Here is a 16,494-nt window from a genome sequence, read left to right as displayed (position 1 = left end):
CTCCTCACCCTTCCTGTTCATTTCTAGTCTAGATTGTTAGAACTAACCTATTTAACTATATATATATATATAAATTTTTTTTAGGGAGATTTAGGAAGGTTAATAAGCTAAATCAGCAAACTGTCCCAACTGGTTCTTCCTGTGCATTGTGGCAATAATTGCCTGCCAGCAATTGATAGGATAAGCCAAGAGAAATTGTTTGTAAACTCTAAAAGGGTTCTTTTTCTTTTTCTTAGCTTTTATTTTTATTATTATTTTCTTAAATTTTATATTGGTTTGTATACAAAGTTTGTATACATGTTTCACACTATCCTTCATTCACACTGTTTCAGCAGTCATTCTCATTCATTATATTTTATCAAATCAATCACCATTACTCCATGCCCATCATTACCCTGCCTTTCCAGATCCCCTCCTGATCTTTTCCATTTCCTTTATGCCCCTTCCTCAACCCACCAAACTGTACTACCCTATGATTTCCCCCTGCCCACCCTCACTTCTCTGTTCCCACCCCTTCGCCCCTGGGACCCCCATATATGTTTTACTAGTTGTCCTTCTATTCTTATAATAATGGTCTTATGCCGTATTTGTCCTTATGAAATTGAGTTGATTCACCCCGCATAAGGCCTCCCAAGTTAGGTTGTAATTTTTGCAATCATTGCTCCTGCATGCGGCATAGTATTCCATCATGTGAATGTACCACCGTTTCTCAATACATTCGGTTATGGTTGGGCATTTGGGCATTCCCATGTTCTTGTGATTGTGGGTAACACTGCTATAGGCTTTGGTGTACAACTCTCCATTTGTTCCTCAGTTCTGATTTCCTTGAGGTATATTCCTAAGAGTGGAGTATCTGGATCATATGGAATTTCTATGTTCAGCTTTTTGAAGAAACACCAGACAACAGTGGTTGTGCCATTTTATAGTCCCACGAAGAGTGCATTAGAGTTCCTATCTTTCCACATCCTCTCCAACGTTTATTGCTTGCTGTCCTATTAAACTTTGCCATTGCTATTGGGGTGAAATGGTATCTCATTGTGGTTTTGATTTGAATCTCTCTTATTGGCAGTGATTTTAAGAATTTCTTCATGTGCTTGTTGGGCTTCCAAATGTCTTCCTCTGTGAAAAATCTTTCCTTGTCTCCTGAGAGGGCTCTTCTTGAAGATGAAGGGTTTATTTCTGCATGGGAGACAGGTGCAAATGGTTAATTACTCAGTCACCAACTGCAAAATTAGAGCTTCCATTACACCTCAAGGTATCTTGGTGTAAAACGAGTGAAGGTGGCATGGGGACAGCTGTATCTGACCTCTACTGACTCCTCCAGGAAGAACTGCCTTCATCAAGAACATTTACAGGATAAAACTAATTCCTATTAGGTCAGACATGGACCTCATGCTCCCGCAACTGCTTTTGCTTACTCTCAACCAATACTACTGCTCTGCTGGATCCAAAATTCATTGTAAATGACAACAGAGGTCACAGAACCAATATTCAAGAGTATAGAGGTTATTAGGGACATTAACAGTTTATAACTCAGGTTGGCAGTCAGGGCAGCTTCTCCAGTGTGCTTGCAGGCCCTTTGACCTTAAACCTCATGGCTTAGGTCAGTGTTAGAAAGCTGTCTCCAGCAGGTTTTCAGAGACTGTAAATCATACAGTAAGAAATTCCCCATCCTTATTCTGCTGAGCAGCTGGTGGATTTGAACCACCTGTTGCTGGGTTGGCATCATAACTGCTGTTCCTGGCATCTCCCCCAAGCCTCTAGCAAACCTGAACAGAGGGCCTGGCTCTGGCTCTCTGTGGCAGTTATGCCAGATCAGCTTTGTCTCACACAAATCTCTGGTGCTGCAAATCTAGATGGTCTCCTTTAGCTCCTGGTATTCTGGGCTCAGGAACCTCTGGTCCCCGAAGACTTGTGCTGCATTTTTTTTACCTGCTTCTTCCTTAATGATAGTGAGATTGACAATTCCTGCTGTTGAACCTGCTCTATTTAAATCTTGCAGAATGGCCAAACTGGCCAATGCCCTCATGGGTAGACTAACACACCCTATTTGCGTGTTCCCACCTAGCCATGTGGTGAAAGTCAAAGCAAGAGCCTAGGAAAGCCATTGTAAAACCCACCACGCCACACCTGGAAGCCTGACAAACTACTTCTGAAAACTCAGCCGATAAAACCCTATGGAACACTCTTCTGTTCTGATACACATGGAGCTGGCATGAGTTAAAGTAGATTCAGTAGCAACTGGCTGTGTTTGGGAGACAAGTAAACCACCCACTTGCATCATAATCAACAGGCACATTACTGGGGACCCAGCAGAATGCACGACCTTGTTTTGGGGACTAAGAGAGAAAATCCTGAGCTGGGCCACAGAACAACAAGTTATGCACACACAGCCCTTTATCACCAATGAATACTAAAGCATTCCCCAAGCAGGGTGATGCTGCCTTTAATTTCAGGTGGAATGCGTTTCATGAACACAGACGCATAGTCTCACTGTTCAGGAGGCTAGGAGTGTGAATTCAGGGTACTGGCGGTAGGAGAAGGTCAGCTCTGGGCAAAGACCCTTTCCCCTTATATTTCTTGGTCTCTTGGAGATTGTCACATGATGTCTGTCTTTTCTCCATTTGTGCTTGTGTATCTGTACTCCGTCACATAACTCAGACGTGATTGGGTTCAGGACATACCCTACGCTGTTGTGGCCTCATTAATATAGAAAGAAAAAGACATATATAATTAATACAATAGTAGAATGTAATAATAAATAGAATATAGAAAACCCTATTTCTGAAGTTAATAAAAAATCAAACCCACTACCGTAAGTCAGCTTGGCCTCTGTAGGACAGTGTGGGGAGCCTAGAAGGTAAGGATTTGTGCTGCCCACCCCAGGGCAGTGGGTTACAATCCACCAGCCGCTCTGTGGGAGGAAGATGAGCAGTCTCTCCTTTGTGATTTATAGCCTCTAAAAACTTGCTGGAGGTCCACCTACGAGTCAGTTCTGACTCCTTATCAATAAGGAGGAAGAGAGTCACACTGCTTTGTAGGGTTTCCAAGGCTGTAAATCTTTGCTGAAGCCCGTGTGAAGACCGCTGCTTCCTCCTCCTGAGGAGTGGCTGGTGGCTTCCACACCTTTCTGTTAGCAGCCTAGCATTTGACCCACCATACAATGAGGGCTCCTGCCAAAGGTGCAGGAGTTAGGCTGTCACCACAGCATTCTGGCAGATACAGTTCAACCCACAGCTGATTCAGATGCAGGGATCATAGGAGGGAGGGGGCTACCAATAGGGATCAGAGGTGGCTTCACAGAGGACAGGGGCTTCATTGGGTAGACAGATGTGCAGAGACAAAGGAGTCATTTGTCCAGGTGACCAGCACAGCCTACACAAAGGCCTGACCATGACAGCCTGTGGGACCCAAGGAAGGGCAAGCAGTTGAGGGGTAGAGAAGCTAGAAGCTCAGAAGGGACTGGGTCTGCCTTTCATGTTCAGACTCCACTGTATGGCTCTACAAAGTGTTGACTCCTGACTTCTTGGTTTTCCTGGACTTTTACAATGAGTCCTCAGGGAAGTTATTTGATGGTGCACTGAGTGCTGTCCCCACAGGCAGATTGACACAGGGCGCCTTTGGGATAGCTGACGTTGGCATTGTACACCCTGCCTGAGCCTGGTGATCCTGGAGTCCCTGAGCCCCAGTGCCCTGTGCACAGCCACCCAGGATCTCGTGCTCCTGCTCTCTCCTCCTCCTCTCTCACTCTGGTCCATGGCACTTTCCCCCTCTCCTTCCTGAGGGTCTGGATCACTGATGGGTTCTTCCATGTCTTTTTATTTTGCAGGAGATTACACAGACTTCTACTCCTCTCGACAGCATGCTACAAACGTTGGCATCATGTTCAGGGGCAAGGAGAATGCCTTAATGCCAAACTGGTTTGTATTATCTGAAGGAGGATATGTTCAAAATCTACCTTTCCTTTTCTAGTATTTTCTGTCCACTGTGGCTGTTAAGCTCTTCTCGGGATAAAGTAAGCTGGGGAAGGAAAGCAGAAATGGCCGTACTACTATAAGCTCTGGAACAAAACACAGCCAGCCTCTCCTTTGGGCAAGTCTCTTGATCTCTGAGCAACAAATCCATCATCAAGAGAACAGGGATTAGGGTTGGGGGCATCTCCCTGGGTCACTGAGATTCTGTCTGGATTTTACCACTTGCCATCTAGACCTTGTTTTAGGAGAATCCTCATGTGAGTTTGTTATTGTTGCTGTGTGGTCATTAAGTTGGAATTGTCTCGTAGCTGACCCTCTGGAGGGTTTTCAGAAGCAATTAATCGCATGAGAGGAGACTGCCCGTCATTCTCCCGTGGAGGAGTTGGTGGATGCGAACCGCATGCCTTCGGGATTATAGTGCAGCTTCTTGCCGCTAGACTACCAGAGCTCACCGCCCCCCCCTCCACCGCCCCCCCCAATTTTCTCAATGTGTGGTCTGCTACATTCACTGGGTTAAATTCTCTTAGCAGTTCTGGGAACTTGCTGAGGCCGTGACTGTTAGCCTCATTCCACAGGAGAGTAAATGGGCTCTGAGAAGGAACTGATTGCCTGAAGACAAACATGGTCAGAAACCAGCCCCTCACTCTCAGATCAGGACCCAGCGTTGGGAACCGCGAACTATGACCCTTGTTCCGTTGTTCTGTGCTGCTCTCTGGACGTGGCATTTGTCCACAGCTATTGAGGCCCTGGACCCAGTGGCAACCACACCCCTGGGACTGGGTATTGCCAGCCACACAGAGGAGCTGGAGTAGGACAGTTTTCTAAGAGAAGACCAGTGTTTCAGGGGGCTTTGCTGAGGGGTGCGTATCTGCTGGGACAATACAAAGGAAGATTGAGAAAGAGAGAGAGCCGATTATGGCTGGATGGGCAGCACAACTCCCTGTCCACTAGACCACCAGAGCTCCCTGACCACCAAGCTCATTCATCATACACACTTATTTGTGTTAGGGTATCTTTTATATATTGTAAATATTACAAAATAAATTTTCAAACATTTAGCTACACTGCTAACATGAAGGCAAGTGGTTTGATTCCACCAGCTGAAAACCCTCTGGAGAGTCAGCTGTAGGCTGATTCTGACTTGATGGTATATAACTACAATAAATATTGCAAAAGAAGTCTTCAAACATTTAAGAAATTAAAAGCAGCAGAAAAATTGATACATATACATGGTTCAAAATTCAGACAGTCCCTAAGCATGAACAGTGAAAAAATAATACTCTCTTTCTAATCTCCCAACATCCAGTTCTTTCCTCCTGAGGCAGCCCTGTTACCAGCTTCTTCAATACACTTTCAGAGATATTCTGCATACCTTCTCTCAGTTTTTCTATGCAATTGCTTTTCTCATTATGGAAAGAATATTTTTATAGAATAAGAATTAACTCTTCCCTGTAATATGTTACAAGTATTTTCTTTCAGTGTGTTATTTGTCTTCTTACTTTCTTTTTTTTTCTCTCAATACAGATGTTTTCTACTTTTTATGGCCAAACATGCCAGTTATTTCCCTACCTCAATAATTTGAAAATACTGTCTGTATTTTTCCATAGTACTTGTTAGAGACTTGCTTTGTACATGTAAAGCTTTCATCGATTTGGCATATGTGTCATGTAGGTCTATATTAGCTTTGTAGGTTGGCTGTGACAAAGGACCACAAACCAAGAAGGTCGCTTACAACAGCAGAAATGTCTTCTGTCATAGTTCAAGAGGCCATGGGTTTGAAACCAAGGTGTTGTCAGGGCCACACTCCCTCAGAAGGCTCTAGGTGAAAATTTGTTTCCTCTTCCAGCTTCCGATGAATGCAGGCGTTTCCTGGCTTGTGGCCATACACCTTCAGGCTCTGCCTGTGTCTTCACATGACCTTTTCTTCCTCATGTCTTTTTTTCTGCATTCTCTCGTAAGGACTCTTGTCATGATATGTGGGGTCCACCTGGATAATGCAGAATCCTCTCTTTCAGGAAACTTAATTGCATCTGCAAAGACCAGGTTTTCTAGATAAAATGTTTATGCTTACCAGGGGTTTAGGATATGGACATACCTTTTTGGTGTCTGTTGAATTTATTGATACAATTAACGCACTCACCTTCTGACTGAAAGATTACAATTTGAGTCCACTTAGAGAACCCTTCTCTCTGACACACATTGGGCCAGATGAGTCTGAATAGAATAAACAGCAACTGGTTTTTTATTGAACCCTCTACAAGGTCTGACAGGAGCTCTAGTGGCCTACTGTTTAAGGAATTGCATTGGCAACTCAGGCAGGCAGTTAGATGGACAAAGATGGATAATCTCCTCCTGTGTATTTTACAGCCCCTGAAAACCCATTGTAGGATCTGCAATGAATTGATTCCCACATATTGGCAATGATTTGACAAGGTCTAAAAGGGAAATCTGTTAATCTAGTGGGTAGGGAGTTCTACTGTCAACTCAAAGGCAGGCATCTGCTCCATGGGAGAAAGATGTGCATTCTCCTCTTAAGGGGTTTACAGCCTTGGAAAAACCACCGCACAATTGGTCCCTTGGGCCAGTTCACACTGGGTAACAATGAGTGTGTAAGGGACAAGATCTGATGTACCCCTACCCCAGTGTCTATGAACAATTTCACCAATTTTAACTTGTCTGCTGTTTTTCTGTACAGCCAGCCTCCTGATGATGCCTCAGATTGTTCCACTTTTTTGTTGTTACTCTTTTCTTTTTGTCAATATCATACTGTTTTCAATACCTCTATGAAGAGTTTTGACATTTGGAATTGAAAATTGTGTTGACGCCCCTCTTTCATTTCCTCTTCCACGTGTCTGTTTGATAAACAGAGCTCTTGACAGAGTTCCTGTTGCCCTGAGGTGACCCTCCAGTGGATTTTCAGAGGCTGTGTATCTTAGGGAAGGGGAAGTGCCCTGCTTTGAGCTTTATGATCTCTTTTCAGCCTCCCAATGTATTGGGTTAGGGAGTGAGGCTACAGTGGAAGCAGCAGAACTGTGCAGTCAGATCTGCGTTTGAATCCCAACCCCACCACTTCACAGCTGTGTGACCCACCAAGCCACAGCAGCTCTCAGAGCCTGGTTTGCTCAGGGATGGCTGATAGGAGCTGCAGAGCAGGGCTTCTATCAAGATGCCATTAAAAGAGAAAGAGAAAAAAACCCCTTGTGTGGTCCCCAGGCACATGCTAAGTGCTGTGCAGATGGTAACCGTGATGCCTGCAACCCTTAGAGGCTCTGCATCAGCGCCATAGAACTAGAGACACGAGTCACAAAAGGTCTTAATCTTGTACTCCCGTGCTTTACTGTTTTATATGTTTTGATTTTGGCACTCAGTCTATGGGTTGTGTCTTCTTGTTTCTAATTTGAAAAATCTTCTTTGCAACTTGTAATAGAGTCAAACTCTCCTCCCCCCATCCCCATCTTCCTTCACCAGGTTGCACCTACCAGTGGGCTACCATGGGCGTGCTTCTTCTGTCGTTGTGTCTGGGACCCCAGTCCGAAGGCCCACAGGACAGATGTGCCCCGATGACTGTAAGTGACCCCGAGATCCAGGTGGTGCTGGTGCCTAGCACGCTGTGTGCGCCTCGGCCTGAACGTCTTACCCTCCTCTCTTTGTGCTGTTCTAGCTAAGCCCCCTGTCTACGGCGCCTGCAAGCTCCTGGACATAGAGTTGGAAGTGGTAAGTGACTGACATGAGCCCTTGTGAACATAGTGGGAGCTCTTGGGATGGCCACCTTGAACAATGAGCAGTTCCCCTCTTCTCAGCAGGTCTGTGGCACCTCTAATTTTGTGTCCCTACCTGAACAGAGTGTGGCAGGCCTTCCAGCTCTTGTGTCTGGGAGCACACAGTTCAGAACTGCAGTCAGTCCATTAACATGTTGAGAAAATGATAGACTCTCATGCAATTGTGAGAAATAATCCAGAGAGATCCAAAATGTCCTTCACACAGTCTCCTCTAGTGGTAGCAACCTGCATAACTGCAGTTCAGTTTCACCCAGGTCAGCTCCACCTGAACGGTCCCATCCCCTGCAAGGATTCCCATGCTCTGGGGCTGTAGATTTTAAAGAAGGATCCTGAAGTGTGGTAGCACTCAAGGTAAAGGTCCAGTAGAGTGATGGGAAGGAGGAGCTGAACTGGAGGACTGAGGACTGGCCAGTGTCTCTAATGTGCTGCCAAGTTGTTGGATGACCTAAAAAAATGGTGGGTTTAGCTTCAAACCACTGCAATTAGTGAACATCACAGTAAATCAAGCCACATAAATTTTTTGGTTTCCTCATGCATATGAAAGTTATGCTTACGCTCTCCTGTAGTCTATTAAATGCACAGTGGCATTATGGGAAAGTCTGAAATACCACATGAATTACCAAAACATGATCCAGAGGCACCAAGGGAGTGCGTGCTGTTGGAAAATGGCACAGATGAGGTTGCTGGGAGCACAGTTGCCACAGATCTTCAAGTTGTAAAGAACATTCTGTCTTCTAATTGTGACATGGTGAAGGGCACTGAACGAGGGATGCCTGTGTAGGGAAAGTTTGCCATGGGACACCCCTCCAGTAAGTGGGGCCGAAGCAGTGAGGAACCAGGGCCAGGTGAGAAACTGGCTGGAGACCCGATCTGCTTTGCTGGAGTTCAGTCTCTTCTAACCTGCCTTGGATTCTTTCCAGAGTTGAGAGGGAAGTGTGTCTTGACACTGTTGAGTGTGGTGGCAGGGCCTTCCCAGCCAACCTTCTGGCCTCTACCACCTTTGCAGGGACACCTCAGAAGCCAGCGAGGCGTTCCCCAGCTGAGAAGCTTGGAGCAGGGCTTCTATGAAGGCAGGACTTTGCCTGCAGATGCTTCTGCTGGGTTGGTCCCTATTGGGGGCCGGGATGGGTACAGAAGAGGCAGGAAGTCAGAGCTGGGGACACAGGGAACACAGAGGAACCAGATCTGATGGTGGTAGGACTTGCCCTCCAGGGTTGCCCTTGGGTGTTTTTATCTTGCTGGAAAGTGTGCAATGTTTAAACACTGTCACTAAGCAAATAGAACGGATTCAAGTTTTTAAAATATCACAGCTGCTCTGTGTGCTTTGGATGGTTATGTCCTTTTCCCAGTTCCCACCCCCAGTGGTGCCTGCACATCCCATCAGGTCGCGGGCACTGTGTTCTTCTCTAGAGGTGGCAGGGTGAGGGTTGGGGGTAGGGGTGGCAATCTGGAGGTGTGAGGCATGCCCCTGTCAGACTGTCAGCTGCATTCAAGAGGCTGCTTTTGGATGGTTGTGACACCAAGACAAATCTTGGCATTTTCATTTTTCAAACTTCATGTTGCTGTCAAATCTTAAAAGCACAGATGCATCAAAGCTCACATAGGGTGACGGGAGGAAGAACAGAAAGGTCTGGGGAGCTGCCTGTGGAACTTGGAATGTGGGAGGAGGGGCCTTGGTGGGCACTACAGGCATTTCTGGGGTGGCCTCAGAACCTCCATGTGCAGTTGATGACAGAAAACAGTAGGTGCATAGTCTTGCCTGGCTCAGAGTGGCAGGCCCAACCTCGGTCAGGGTTTGTAAGCATCAGCTTTTTTTGCAGGTCAGCCAGATTCTAATCATCAACTTCCCCCATGGCAGGCTTTCTTTGTAGGCCCTGGGAACAGATTTGGAGAGCCAATCCCTATCTCCAAGGCCCACGAGCACATTTTTGGAATGGTCCTCATGAACGACTGGAGTGGTAATGATGGTGCTGGGTGTCCTGAGGTTGAGATCCCTGGGTGCTGGCGCGCACTGCTTCATGGCTCGGGACCAGGGCGAGGCTATGTATTTGGGACACTCCTTCTTAGAAACCGGGAATCGTTTCCTGTGTCTAGTGCTGGTCGAAGGTGGCAGGCAGTCCAGTGTCTGAGAGGTTTGAACAGCCAACAGAAACCCTGCCTGTCACTTTGTGAGCCACTTATAACCTCTCTGAGCTCCACTTTTCTCATAAGTGCAATAGACAAAGAGCTGACGCCATAGCTAACAGTTTTTGCTGTTGTGTACTGTTGAGTTGGAACAGACTCATAGCTGACCCTCCAGTGGGTTTTCAGAGGCTATAAAATCACATGGTAGAAGTTGATCCATCTTTCTTCCACGGAGCAACTGCTGGATTCAAACTGTGTACTTTTGTGTTGGCAGCACAATTCCTTACCGCCAAGCCATGAAAGCTCCCTTTGGAGCACTTGATATGTACCAAAGGAGCTCTGGTGACATACTTATAGCGACATGCACCTCTCTGGGGTTCAAATCCACCAGCTGCTCTAAAAAAGAAAGATGGGCAATCTCCTCCCATGCAGTTTACAGCCTTGAAAACCCACTTGAGGGCCAGCTATGAGTTCCACCTCAAAGACAGTGAAACGCGTTGAGTTTTTATAGACCAGGAAGCCCTGATAATGTAGTTGTGAGTGTTAACCATAAGGGGGGAGCTGGAATGCACAAGCAGCTCCAGGAGAAAAATGAAGCATTCTGCTTCTCTAGAGACGGCAGCCTTTAAAACCCTGTGGGACAGATTTTTCTCTGCCCTGTAGGGTCACTGCGAGTCAGAATCAGCTCAGTGGCAATGGGGTTTTTTAGTCGCCAGACCTTGTGCTAAGCACTTTGCTTGGACTGTTCTGTTGAATCCCTAAGGGATATTGGTCATGTTTTTAATTCTCATTTTACAGATGGGGAATTGAGGCACAGAAAGAGTTTTGTTGCTGAGCTAAGAATTGAAGTGAAGGAGCCCAGTTTCTGGCCTCTGTGCTCAGCCCCTATGTTGTGCTGTAGAAGGAGATGGCCTTTGGTTTGACAATGAGGGGTATCCTTCATGGAGGATATTCTGACAGCCCTGGGTCACCCTGTAACCTGGCACAGTAACCTCAAAGGACTGCTGTCCTTGGCTATGATGCTGTTGTCTGTAGTCCAAGGGGAGCCTCAGCTGGAGAGCTCTCTCGGTTGAGGAGAAGCCATGGGACAAGGCTCCTCAGCTTTTATGAACCTGGATTCTGCCCTTCTGCAGCTCGAGACATTCAGAAGTGGGAATACGTCCCTCTCGGGCCGTTCCTTGGGAAGAGTTTTGGAACCACCATCTCTCCCTGGGTAGTGCCCATGGATGCACTTATGCCATTCGTCTTGCCCAACCCGGTGCAGGTAAGCACACCCCCTGGAGAACATCCCTAAGCCCCACCCCAAACCTGGGGCTGCCTGCCTGCTACCCAGATACATCTGGAATTCAGACCTTCTAGAGGGACACTCTGTGCCCACAGCATTGCCACCACCAAGTGCCCTGGGGAGCCGGACTGCCATGGCCCCCTGGCCCCCACATGTACTCTCCCTGTTCCCTGTTCCTTGGAAAAAAAACCCAGAATTGTGTAACTTTAGGGTTCTCTCAAGTGAGAGAATCTGGTGAATTGGCATGAGAAGAGGTCACTGCCGCCGCCACCACAATCCATGGCTTTCCTTGTGAATGGCGCCCCCTGGAGCCCAACTGATAGAATGCAGTTTGGAGCCCGGCAACAAAGGAGGTGCAGGTCCAGGCAGCCTCTGTCTCACCCTTTACCTCCTCACCCCTAGCCTACTACCCTTTAGCTCTGGTCCCCATTCCCTCAGCAGCACTCAGAGTAACCTAGGACCTCCTTTTCACCAATGCCATGGCCTGTGCCCCTCTTTAGGATGGACATCCTTACAGCCCCTCATTCCCTCTAGGCATGTTCCTCCCTTGGCTTCTGGCACGTGACTTGTGACTTAACGCCAGCCTCCATCTCCCCAACCCTTGGAGACATGACCCCACATTAACCCTTCTCTTAGTCCCGGGCCTTCCAGGGTGCACTCTCAGCCTACATCCTGCTTCCTCCCTAACCTCCTCTGTCTCGCCTGCAACCAGCTTGTCCTTTTTGATCCCTGGTATCTCGTATGCTCATTGTGTGTTAAAAGCAAACGTGGAGTCTTTCCATGCAAGCCAACTCTTCCTAACATTCCTGTGGGGCTACCATTCTCGTTCCTCCCTCCCTGTGGCCCCACGCGAGCCTCACACCCCATTATTTCAGTCACCTAGCCCTTCTCCTTCTCCCATATCTTCCTCCACAGCAGTATTGGCCCTCACTGGAAAACTCCTGGACTCTTCCCAGCCCCACATCTGCCTTTAGGCCTGTCTTCACAGGGCACCTCACTATCTTTGATGGAGATTTTGGGGATTCCTTAGCTTTGAACCAGCTCTTTCCCAAATTCTGCTCATGAGTCAGCCTTTGAGCTCTGCTGATATCATAGGTAGTTATGCTGCTAAGTCAAATTAGAATCCACCAGGTACAGGACTCAGGTCTGTTGTTCATAGGGTCACTGTGAGTCATACTCAACAAAACTAGGGCCTCTGAGGGAGGGAGAAAGATAAGTCATCTCCTCCTGCATAAGTTACAACCTCCAAAACCCCACGGGAGGGTCATTTATGTGTCATTTCTGACTTTAAGGCAATGAGTGAGTGAGTGATAGCCAACTTTCACCTTCCTTTTCACTGCCAAACTATTATTTACCTAATGTTTCTCTTTAAAACTGTTTTCATTTTTAAAATTAATGTATTTTTAAAAGGAACCTTATATCTTCCCTGCTATCACTATCTATAATGTTAAAGTGATCATCAAAAAAAGTACACAACTATTAAAAGAAAATTGCTAAGAATGCTCCCGTGTACCATTGGTGGTTCAGAGACTGTACTTTGGGAAACGCTGCTGTTGGCAGAAGTGTGGCCTTTCTTCATCCAGGGCCACTGGCGGATCTGCCTCTGCTGGTTGCCCAGCCCTCCACCTTCTGGGATGCTCTGCCTGTGCATGATTTCCCTTGGTCTCCTGTGGGCACCCCACGACCCACCTCCCCTGGCTCTCCCCTCTCCTGTCATTTTGGAACACCCCTGATTTGAACTGTGGATGTCTGTCCCTTGGCTCCTTCTTTGAGAGCTTGGCACTCATACCTTCCTGTCCCCCACCATCCAAGGACCCGGTGCCTGGTTCACATTTCTGGTGAGCTCGGCTGCTGAAGACCTTTCTGGTCAAGCCCACCAGTGACCCTGTGCCCTACTCTGCCTTTCCAGGATCCTAAGCCACTGCCATATCTCTGCCACGATCAGCCTTACACGTTTGACATCAGCCTCTGTGTAGCCCTGAAAGGTAATGAATGTGATGGGTCTGGAGGGGGTGCCCAGGGCTCAGGAGTGTGTATGCCAAGTGCCATCAATCACATGACTCCTGAGTTCTTGCAAAGGGAGGAGCGCCTGCTACCTCCCAACCCCAGAGAGGAATGCAGCTCTTGGAAAAGAAAGAGGAGGGAAAGAAGCACCCTCATGTTCCAGGGGAGTCATGCTGGGCCCACAGAACATTTCCCCCCATCACCAAGCAGCACAAGGTCCAGTCTAGCTCTTCTAGTATCCGCTTGTGTCTACTCTCCCCTGACTCAGCCTCTGGTCACACACCACAGTGACCCCTCACTCTTAGAACATCATTGTACCTGGTGCCAATTTGGAAGCCTGTCATTGAGGCCTGTCTCTGCCCACTAGGACCACACAGAGCTGCAGCCTGTCCCTTCACGGACCAGACCATGTGCCCTGAGCCTCTCCACCCCCCTCCATGAACAGGTCATAGGACATTAGTGATAAAGGTCTTGATCCACAGTTCGAGGCTTAGAACTTTTCTCTGCCCTTTGCTTCCTGGAAGTGGAGCTGAGGGCAAGTTACCCAACCTGTTTGTGTCCCATTGGTCATCTATTAAAAACAGGCTAATAGTGGTGCTGGCTTCGTACACTAGTTGTGAAGGTTGAGCAACTTAACTCATGTGACAGACTGATAGTGCATACACCCAGAAAGAGCTGGGCATCATTTTCCAGCCCTTACGGTTCCGGGGCTACAGTCAAGTCCATATTCCTCTTCTTCCACTGGACACACTCTACACTGTACCACTCTTTCCTCATCAATGTCTAGAGCTCTCTCCTTCTCTTGCCTTATCTACGTATCGCAGGCTCTGCCATCTTTCCTCACTGCTTGTTGTAGGGCTGTGACCCTGCACGGCGACTCCCAGCTGGAAGCATGTCCTCCACAAGAAGCGTGAGCCGCCTCCCACGTAGCACACATTCCTCAGAGGAAAGACAGGGCTCTTTGACCCTACTGCCTAAAATGCTTTGGTGCACCATGGGAGATGCTGCTGGTTCCACACTTCATTGTCACAGATCAGGAAACTGGGACATAGAGAGGGAAAGGGATCCATCTGGAGTCTCTTAGCTGATTGTTGATCAGGCTGGGACCAAAAATCAGGTGTCACAGGTTCTAGGCTAGACTACCTCCTCCCTTCCCACACCATCTTCAATAGAGTCCATTTGGGCATTATTTTCATCCTGGGCATTTCTTCTTGCCTGTTGGAAATAAACACATCCAGGGTATGCAGTGCTGGCAAGGGGCATGATTATCAAGTTGGGATAGTGTGCAGCAGTGTCGAAGGATCAGGAAGATAGGATAGGGTTTGTTGCCAAGACCCTCTCCACCCTCCAGTCCTGAGCCTGCAGTTCTGATATCCTGAGTTAGGGTTGGGAATGAGTCACCCTGACCTCACGTGAGGCCCATAGGGTACACCTGGGGCCTGGCCCTGAGAGTGGTCTCTGAGGGGAAGTGAAAGAGCTTTCTAACTACTAGTACTATTACATGACGGGTGGTACCGCTATATTCCTGGTGTCTAGCATGTTGTAGGTGTTTAATAAATACTGCTCAACAGCACTACAAACCAGCATGCTGCCTTTCACTGGCGAGGACTTAGCAAGGGTCAGATGACCCAGGCTGCGCAGGGGTGGGGTGGGGGGGGAATGACAGATTATTCTCAAAGATTACACCCCGATGTCAACATGCACATCACCTCCCATTTCCTGTTGGTTAGTGACTGCCAGGAGCATTGTGTTAAGAAGGATTCTGAGGTTATATTAGAGTTCAGGTTGAACAAGTGCCCCGATCAATTAATGCTGTCCCCCATGAGTGTGAAAAGGTGCCCTGGTGTCATAGTGGTTAAAGAATTCAGGTTCTAACCAAAAGGTTAGAAACCCTATGGGGAAGTTCTGTCCTGTCCTACAAGTTTGCTATGAGTTGGCATTAACTTGATGGCAGTGGGTTATTCCATGAGTATGAAAAAGAGAGATGATAGCTTTTGTTGAACTAGTAGCATTCTTGAACTAGGCCATCTCTGGGGAAGCGTTTCAGTTCTGACTTTATGAGCTTAGTTGAAGTAGCCAGCTTTCTTTGGTGCTTGTTTCCTGGACTCTAAGGATGACAGAAGAAGAATCACACTTGAGTTGTGGCATTAGTGTACTGAATAGCCTATGGTCTGCCAAAAGAACAAAGAGCTATCTGGAGAAAGTGTAGCTGGGGGTTCTCCTTAAAGGCAAGAATGTCAAAGCTTCATCTTACATACTTTGGACATATTGTCATGTACATACTTTGGACAAGGCTGTTCCTTGGAAAAGGACATCATGCGTGGAAACGAGGAGGGTCATCAAAAGAGAGAAGGCCCTCAGTGAGGTAGACCGACACAGTGACCGCAGCAATGGGCTCAAGTATGTTAGAGAAGCTGAAGGTTGTGCAGGACAGGGCAGGGGTCAGAGCTGTTGTTCATAGGGTCAGAATGAGTCATACTTGACCCAACAGCACCGAACAACAAGTGATGATAGGCACCTCAGACCATAGTGCAATATTTGTTTCTCTTCCTTCTAATTACTGGAATTAAGTCTCTTTATCAATGTTACTTCCCTTTTCAACAGGAGAAGGAATGAGTCAGGCAGCTACCATCTGCAAGTCAAATTTTAAGGTAAGATTTAAAGTCGAAATATCTTGGAAATGATGTCAAGAGAAGGATTTTTCTTCCTGGCAGATGAATAGTGTCCATTTGAGAATCTAGTAAAAGGCTAGCCCCTGGCCTGTAGCTTCCACATCCTTGCCCCTTTTTAGAAGTGACCATGGGTCGGACAGAGGCTGCACAGGTGTGCCCCGTGATTTTCCTAGGGGACAGTGGGTGTTTCTGTAGACTGGATACTCTGCATTTTCCTGATAATGAGTGAAGCTGAGCACCTTTTCACATTGTTGGTCATTTGAATATCCTCTTAATCAGAGTGAATCAGTACATTACTTTCTCTAGTCTCCGTTCTAATTGAGCACTTTTCACTGGCTGGATTGATTGAAGTAACTTCATTTTCAAAATAATCTTATTTTTTATAATTTTATTATAATTTTCTTTTTTTATTGTGTTAAAACATATAGAACAGTGTTAAAATATTGTCTTACATATAGAGAACATATTTATAAAATATATAAATATCCATTTTAACTATTTTTAAGATCAGTAATATTACTTATATTCACCATGTTGTGTGAGCATCACACTTATATTCACCATTGTTGTTGTGTTGTGTTGTTCTTCCCCCCAGACAGAAACTCATTGTCTTCAGGATAAACTCCTCATTCCCTGCACCCCCAGCTGCCCACCCC

General features: G+C 46.9%; 1 protein-coding gene across 1 annotated transcript in view; it reads left to right on the top strand.

The window, feature by feature from the left end:
* FAH (fumarylacetoacetate hydrolase (fumarylacetoacetase)) overlaps positions 1 to 16,494 on the top strand; it is a 164,117-nt gene that overhangs the window by 18,086 nt on the left and 129,537 nt on the right. Inside the window, exons 5-11 of the mRNA XM_006888362.1 lie at positions 3,830 to 3,920; positions 7,443 to 7,540; positions 7,636 to 7,688; positions 9,612 to 9,711; positions 11,011 to 11,141; positions 13,072 to 13,147; positions 15,771 to 15,817. Coding sequence (XP_006888424.1) covers positions 3,830 to 3,920; positions 7,443 to 7,540; positions 7,636 to 7,688; positions 9,612 to 9,711; positions 11,011 to 11,141; positions 13,072 to 13,147; positions 15,771 to 15,817 — 596 coding nt within the window. The remainder of the gene's footprint in view (positions 1 to 3,829; positions 3,921 to 7,442; positions 7,541 to 7,635; positions 7,689 to 9,611; positions 9,712 to 11,010; positions 11,142 to 13,071; positions 13,148 to 15,770; positions 15,818 to 16,494) is intronic.

Source organism: Elephantulus edwardii, unplaced genomic scaffold (assembly GCF_000299155.1).
Source record: "Elephantulus edwardii isolate Elephantulus edwardi_28Jun2011 unplaced genomic scaffold, EleEdw1.0 scaffold00066, whole genome shotgun sequence".
Taxonomy (NCBI): Eukaryota; Metazoa; Chordata; class Mammalia; order Macroscelidea; family Macroscelididae; genus Elephantulus; species Elephantulus edwardii.
Note: the sequence above shows the minus strand (reverse complement) of the source record. Positions and strands in the feature narration are given on the sequence as shown.